Below are 7,932 nucleotides of genomic sequence, written 5' to 3'. Positions count from 1 at the left end.
TGGACGGTGTCAAAACGTGGGGGTTCTTGGGGCTGGAGAAAACTTCTTCAACTACGCCCTTTTATTGACTACCGCATTGGTGATGGGGCATCATTCTATCTATGGTAGGATTTTTGGCATGTGCTTGGGTCGGTTGCTCATCGATTCCCGTGTGGCCCATGGCTTATTAACACACTGATGATGGACAAGGTTACTGTGGTGATTGAGGATAGGCAATGGCATTGACCTATTATCACTGATATCGATTGCTTGGAGATTCTTCACAATCTTCCTCCTATTCATGGAGGCGTTGACAGTATTTCCTGGAGATCGCAAAGTTCAACAGTTGCTTCGATAATTTGATCTCTCAGTACTCCAGGACCCAAAGTAGGTTGGTTTCATTACTCTTGGGCTCCTTTAAGATACCCAGACACGCTTTTGTTCTCTGATTGGCTATCCTTGGCAAACTTTTCATCGTAGATAAGCCTTGGCTCTACCACCTGGATACTTCCTGTGTCTTATGTGCTGACGGGACATCCAAAACACACAACCACTTATTCTTTCATTGCAGATATTCAGGGCAATGCTTGGGTGATTCGATAAAGCCTTCACTTTGACTAGCCAAATCGAGCTTGGCCAACTGATATCATGTGGGCAACGACCAGATGGAGGGGGAAGTATTGTATCTCGACTTCTTATCATGTATTATCGGCTTCTTTTATCTACCACATATGGCGCGAATATAACCTTCGATGGTTTGATAGGGGTAATTGGAAAGCATCGATCGTGGGTACCATCATCATCGAGGACGTGCGACACTGAGTGTTGATCTATCTTACTCTATTAGTATTTGTGCACTTTATCGTTTATCGCAGATCCATTGACCTGTTGAGAGGACCGCCTACTTCTGATGATTGTTGTATTATACTTTTGTACTTCTATTTAATTAATGAAATTTATATTTATCGAAAAAACTTTTGCAACAAAAATCGCTTCTCTAAACCAAGAAATTTTCGCAAACACTCTCTTAAATTAATATATATTTGAGGCACGAAAATCAAGGCATCCCTACAAGAAAATGCATTTGTTACTACAAAATAATTGCAAGAAAGGTATAATTCGTCACAGAACTAGCCCTTATATTAATCATTTTCGTAACAATAGTATTAATTTGCTAAGAGAATTGAATTTCTTTACTAAGAAAATTTTTTATAATGAAAATATGTAATCATTATGCAAAATCAAATATATCATAAATATATTTATTGTTGCAAATGAACTATTTTCCTTCAAATAATATTTTGAATTATTACAATGAGTAAAATTGAAAAAAAAAAAGAATTAATTGTACTTAAACTCTCTTTAAAAATATAAAATTACTTTCAACAGAAAAGGTTACAAAATTATGCTTACACCCTTTACCAAAATTCACTATTTACACCTGATTCTCTTTTATTAGGATTTGGATGAAAACTGCTAATATTAACAAAAAAGAAAAACAAAATTACATAAATTTTTAATCGTACCCTTTTTAACGTTTTCATATAATAATTTTATACTTATGATGAAAAAATGTAATGATATTAACCTAATTATGTATATATTATCTATCTCTTTATAAGTATAAAAATATACATGAATATGTTAAATGAAACCAAACTTGAAAATTTATATATTTTTTGCGTACGTTAATATTTTATTCTAAATCTTAATGGAAGGAGGTTAGGTGTAAAACTTTTCAGACTGATATAAATATAATTTCAAATTTTATTTAAAAAATATAATTTAATATTTTTAAATAGATGTAAGCGTAATTAACCTAAAAAAATAATTTTGACGGTAAAGTTTAGGGTTGATTTTCCTTTTGTCCTCTCTTTTGAATTTCTTATAATTTTTTTTTTACATTTTCAAATAAATTCTCTCTCTCTCTCTCTCTCTCTCTCTCTCTATATATATATATATATATATTAGTGATTTATACATTTTATTAGATAAATAAGTAAATAAAAAGAGCACCTCTCATAAGTCTCTTTCTCTGTCTAATTTCTTTGACCCATCGCCGCCGTGTCTGCAAGCTCCGTTGTCAGTGCCTCCGGACCTCAGAGTTTGTCGTCGCCTCCGGCACTCTTCCAAGCTTGCTTGTGGTTGCCATCGGGGTATCCTCCTTATTCAGGTACTTTCCCTCATTCTTCTCATTACAACAACCACTCTCATTTCTCTTTTAAGTAAGCGTATAAGCATTTCGATTGGGTCTTCTGAAAGTTGTGCAAGTGATTATAACCGATGAGATTTTTGTTATTGTGGTTTGAGAGTGAAAATTGTTATGACTACTAGTAATTGGGGAATTGTTGGTGGAGGGAAAAGTATATTAGGGTGTAGAATTGCAATCTATTTTTTGCTATTTTGCTGCTAACTTCAAACATTTGTTGTTAAAAACATAGCTAGACTGGGCCTCTTCCTTTCTTTTTAATGTGCTGCTGCTGCCTCTTTTTTTCTCAGTTTTTTGTTTAAACAGAGGCAGTAACGCTGTCCCTATAACAGTTGTAAGAGAGGCAGCGTTGCTGCCTCCATAAAAGTTGTACAGAAGAGGTTGTGACGATGAAGAAGAGTTTGGTCATATAGCACGTCATCTTGTGTGTGTGTGTGCTGTTTTTAAATGATTGAAGAATTGGATTTTGAGCTATTGTTGTCTGAAAATTGGTGTGAAAGAGAAAAGGGAAAGTCCCATAAGCCCAGTGCTTATGAAATTTAGTGTCGCTTTGGCTTTTTCTGTTGGGTGGGATTGTTTATACCTTTTATAGAAGTAAAAGAATAAGCCCTCTATTTCAAAACCTGCACCGAGTTCTCCAGGTTACTCATTTTTGTCCTAAAATTCTGGTCTTGTTTGGGAAATAATTGGTATATTTCTGCTTTGATTTATATGTGATGCATATTACAGGTAAGGACAGTCAGGTTGGTTCAAGAAGGGAAAGTGGTGAAGTTATCGCGCTTTGCAGGTACCACCAAACTCCTGGAGTTCTTCTTTAGTTGCAGCACATAATTATACCTGAAAATTAGATCCCTCTTTTTACTTATGTAAAATTTAAATAATGGTTTTCATCTCAAGTGAAACTCTATAATTAGTTCTTTCTTGGAAAGGGTATTAGTAAACAAGTAATCTTGTTGATATCATTTTCTTCTCATCCACACTTAGCCTCTTTGCAAAATTCATCCGACTTCCCTTGCTATCCCATAGCAAGGGGGATTCCAAATCCAAGATTGGTTGGGGAGAGCAAGGGAAGTCGAACGAATCTTGCAAAGAGGCTGAATGTGGATGAGAAGAAGAGCATTCGCATAACTTGATTTGTGTGTTCCTCATAAATGTATTAATTAAAAAAACCCAAAGGTGTCATCGACATTTGGCAGTTTGGATTATTTTGATCAACATTGTAAACACATGATAATAATTTTCCTATCATTTCCTCAAACAAAGTAAACGACATATGTTTGATCCGTACTTAATCATATTCATTTAATCTTGAATCCTATCACCAATTAATTAGTTAAATAATGAGATAGTTTGACTTTTGGTGCCCACTGAAAAGGAAAAACACACACCAAAACAATAAAATGAATAAAAAGGAAGCAAAGTGACTGACCTGGCACAGAGGGAACACCAGGTTTCTTTTCCAGATCCTAACTGCAATCCCCTTTTCTCTCTTTCCGCTGTTCCCTGCACAGAACCACAAGCTTCAAAGAGAAAGAACGTAAGAAATTGCTAAATTTTGTGTTTGGAATCAGCATAGAAATGGCGTCCACTGATGAAAATGCTTCCAAAGCGATTGATTTTAAAGCAGAGAAGCAGAAAAAGAAGAAGAAAGCCGGAAAAGAGGAGCTGAAGATAGAAGGCTACTCCATCGATGGACTGTCAATTGCAGGCCACGAGACCTGTGTCATTTTGCCCGGTCTCAATTTGGCCTTCGACATTGGCAAGTGCCCTCAACGTGCCATCTCCCAGCAGTTCCTCTTCATCTCCCATGGCCACATGGACCATATTGTAATTCATCTCCTGACCTCAAGTTTTTATTATTTTTGAAGCATGGAATTGGTAGAAGCAATTACGTTGTACTTTTCTGAGTGTTTTAGCTTCAGCGAGATTTGGGGCAGATAGCAAACTTTGCCTTTGTCTCTTTTGGTTATATAAAATGTGCATTTGTGTGTTCGACAGGACAAACACAATGTAGCTTCTTTCAAGTGTTTTCAGTCTATTGAGAAATCTGTCAGTATGTCTTGTGTAGAAGGATATCCTCATATTGTGTGTTTCTCAGGGAGGACTACCCATGTATGTTGCTACCCGTGGCTTATACCGAATGGCGCCGCCTACTGTTTTTGTGCCAAAAGTGATCAAAGAAAATGTGGAGAAGATTTTTGAAGCACACAGGGCAATGGATCAATCCGAACTAAACCATACTCTCGTTGGTCTGGATGTGGGTAATAAAGAGCAACTTCGCTTCTTGTTCATTTTTGCGAACTTTTTTGCGCAGGCTCTAATTTTACTGTGATTTACAGGTGAAGATTTTCATTTAAGAAAAGACCTCATTGTCAGAGCATTTAAAACTTATCATGTGATTCCAAGTCAGGTTGTTATCAAGGCTTGATTTTTTTTTCATAGCTTTTTGGAAAGATCAGTTGTACTTGGAGGATTGGCTTATTGGCTTTGGTTTTCCGTAGGGGTATATAATTTATTCTGTGAGACACAAACTTAAGCAGGAATATGTTGGGCTGCCAGGATCTGAGTTAAAAAGCCTGAGGCTATCAGGTGTGGAGGTATGTCTCAAGAATCCTTTCAGTTTGATTTCATGAATTTATATGAAACTCTTCCTCCTTAAATTATTAAACGCATACTTTTATACTCATTTTTCATTGTTTATCATTTATTACATCCACGATGAAAGAAGTACACTTCTGTAGTGGTGTAGCACTGTGCTAGAGATTCTTGCCTTTTGAGTAGTATGGTATCACTGTCACATGCTGGATGTAGTTGTTGAGCTACGGAAATTTTTAGCAACAATGCCTGTTTCATTTGTTTGTTTGACTTGTTTATGCATGGAATTTGAAGTATGACAACAAGTGCAGAAATTTGGGAATCTCTTACCAGATGAAGTTCAAGTATACCAAGTATACAAACATATATTTTGAAGGCCAAAAAGGAACTTTTTAGAGCCATTTCTTGGGAAGATAATGCTCTATGCTTGATATATTTGATATTGGTTTTTAGACTTCTGTACATTACCAAATTGTCCTTTCTTTTTAAGTTACTTATTGGGGATAATTTTTATTAATTTATGCCGTGTTTTTATAGGAGCAACTAATAATATTCCAACATCTTGTAAGAGTACCAGAGAGTATTCTTACCTTCCAAAAAGCTTTGGAGAAGCTTAAAAGATCTAAAACTTGTATTTCCAGACTCTGACTGTCAATCTCTGCCTTCGCTTTCTAAGATACCTCATGCTCTAATCTTGATTTATTCTCTAAAAAGGTGAACAAGAAAATAATTGATGGTGAAGTTTCTTCTGGTTAATGTGTTTCTTGTTCAAAGTTATCCATTCTTTTTATGAAATTTAGAAGAGGTAATATTTGATGCCATAAGTTTTACTGCATTGGCAGATTACAGATACCTATACATCACCAGAGGTTGCTTTTACAGGAGACACTATGTCTGATTTTATTATTGACCCGGAGAATGTTGATGTTTTGAAAGCAAAGCTTCTCATTTTGGAGGTAACATCTTCATGTATACCTATATCTTTCATTTTTTTCATGCAAGTTAGGGCCCTCAAGTAAAGCTGATCTATTTTCATGTCAAATACCTCATTTTTTTCAACTGTCTGGTTGCCACTAGGCATTTCATTTCCAGTCAAATTGTGATGTTAATCACAAAGTGGCAGCAGAGTAATCAACTGAGATATTATTGGCAACTGAGAGAAGTGAAAACTTTTCATATATTGATGGTATATATATTGTGATATGATTATGAGTTTATAAGCATTCTACAAAATGCTTCTTGAAGTATGACAGTTGTATGATGGCATGAACAATTTATTACTCTGATAGCACTAAAATAGCATGAAATGAGATCCAACTGAATTTTAGGTTATCTTAATACAAAGTATGCATTCTTGATGCTAACTTTAGTTATAAGTTTGAATTCCCAAAAGCACGTTTTTTATTTGATTATTGCAGAGTTATTTAGTAAAAAGGTGTCTGTATTCCTTGTGAACTTATGACTTGCCCCAAGCTCATTATAGTTAAAAAACGGAGCATTTATTCCGATTTTGGGCTGGACATGTCTTTCTTGACTCTTACAGTTAAGTCATCAATATAGTTTTCTAGGTTCATTTCTCCTTGTTCTCAATTTTCTCTTGTAGAGCACATATGTGGAGGATACATGCACAGTAGAGGATGCAAGAGACTATGGACACACACATTTGTCTGAGGTAATGTCCTAACGACCTAGTATTTTCCTTTCTTTCCCGTACCGTGTTATTCCGCTACTTTATTAGATACTAACTGCTGTTCCAATTGTGCGCATTTTATGTCACCAGATTATCAATTACGCTGATAAGTTTGACAACAAAGCAATTCTTCTAATTCACTTTTCAGCTCGCTATCAATTAGACGTAAGTATCTTTCTCTCCAGCACTAGAATACATCATGAGAATCAGTCTTGATGATTCCTTGTAACAGGGGGCCGAAGCCATCTATGTACCATATTTTCAAATCTTATCAATGATGTTTCTCCATTTAGGGGATTGCAATGCACATAGGATCTTGACAATTACCTATTTGTACTTGAACTATTCTCAATCATTGTTTTTAAAGTTCAACGAATATCTTATGCAAAGAAAATGAGATTTTATGGGATATTGAAGTTATTAGAATGCCATGATAACAATTATAGCCATGCATTGTTTGATATTATTAATCCTCATCTCCAGACTTCCACATGTGTTTTATCAGGTCATTGAAAATGCCGTCTCTGCATTACCTCCTCCTTTGGCAGGACGAGTCTTTGCCCTCACAAAAGGTTTTTGAAGTGCAGCAAAACTCAAGCTAAACATGAATGCAAAAACTGTTATCTGAATCCGTACATTCTCAGTTGAAACGCAGAGAATAAAGAGCACTCAGCTTCCATCAAGTACACAGACTCAGTTTCGTTTCATCAACCTTGAATGATGATGATTAACATGATGAAAGTCTATAAGCTGAGTTGCTGCTTGCTGATCTATTCATCCATTTCAGCACTGATGTTCAAGCTGTGTTGGAGGAGGTTTCCCTGCGTTAGAAGTTGATACCAGGGAATACGGCAGTTATATACAGTAGTTTATCTGATCTTAGTTCTGATTTGCAGTTTGTCGAATCCTGAATTAAGTTTTATTGTAAAATTTTATTCTCATATTCTATTTTTCATGAAAGATTTTCGACGAGCTATCACTCGTCCAACATAAAAGGGAACATCGGTTCGATTTATTTTTCGTCTGCATAAATGTAATAAGCTTTGATGATGTTCTTTTTTTGGCTAAAGCTTGAATTTTGATGAAGTATCAACAATTCCAATACACTATGTTTCATATTTTTGTAATCTATAAAATTTATTTTCAGCCACTAATGTTGAGATAGAGGTTCTACGAATAAATTTGAGTTCATGGGTTTATCATCGTGTATATTTATCTTACTTTATATTTATTTATTATAATTTATTTTATAATTTTTTGTTATATTGATAATCAAATCAATATATTGCTCAATTGCTTAATTTATTAAAATATTAGTGTTGTGGTATACTATTTTTGCGTGTTATAATAAATATTAAGTTATTGATGCGTGCTGTTTTAGCACGAGTCCGGCGAACTCAAACTTAGACGTTGTGCTTGGATTATTTATAGCAAAATCTGAAAGGAAGAGACCTGCAAA

At 35.0% G+C, this 7,932-nt stretch overlaps 1 protein-coding gene across 2 annotated transcripts; it reads left to right on the top strand.

The window, feature by feature from the left end:
* On the top strand, positions 1,979 to 7,542 carry LOC105157018 (nuclear ribonuclease Z). 2 transcript variants are annotated; one of them, XM_011073312.2, is made up of 10 exons: positions 1,979 to 2,152; positions 2,918 to 2,975; positions 3,760 to 4,015; positions 4,287 to 4,449; positions 4,528 to 4,598; positions 4,690 to 4,785; positions 5,626 to 5,739; positions 6,387 to 6,455; positions 6,564 to 6,638; positions 6,979 to 7,542. In XM_011073312.2, the coding sequence occupies exons 3-10, from the start codon at positions 3,767 to 3,769 to the stop codon at positions 7,051 to 7,053; spliced, it is 912 nt and encodes a 303-aa protein (XP_011071614.1). In that variant the 5' UTR covers positions 1,979 to 2,152; positions 2,918 to 2,975; positions 3,760 to 3,766; the 3' UTR covers positions 7,054 to 7,542. The 2 variants fall into 2 exon arrangements, with proteins under 2 accessions (XP_011071614.1, XP_011071613.1); XM_011073311.2 differs by having other exon boundaries at positions 3,700 to 4,015.

The sequence above is a fragment of the Sesamum indicum genome, linkage group LG3 (genome assembly GCF_000512975.1).
Source record: "Sesamum indicum cultivar Zhongzhi No. 13 linkage group LG3, S_indicum_v1.0, whole genome shotgun sequence".
Lineage (NCBI taxonomy): Eukaryota > Viridiplantae > Streptophyta > Magnoliopsida > Lamiales > Pedaliaceae > Sesamum > Sesamum indicum.
Note: the sequence above shows the minus strand (reverse complement) of the source record. Positions and strands in the feature narration are given on the sequence as shown.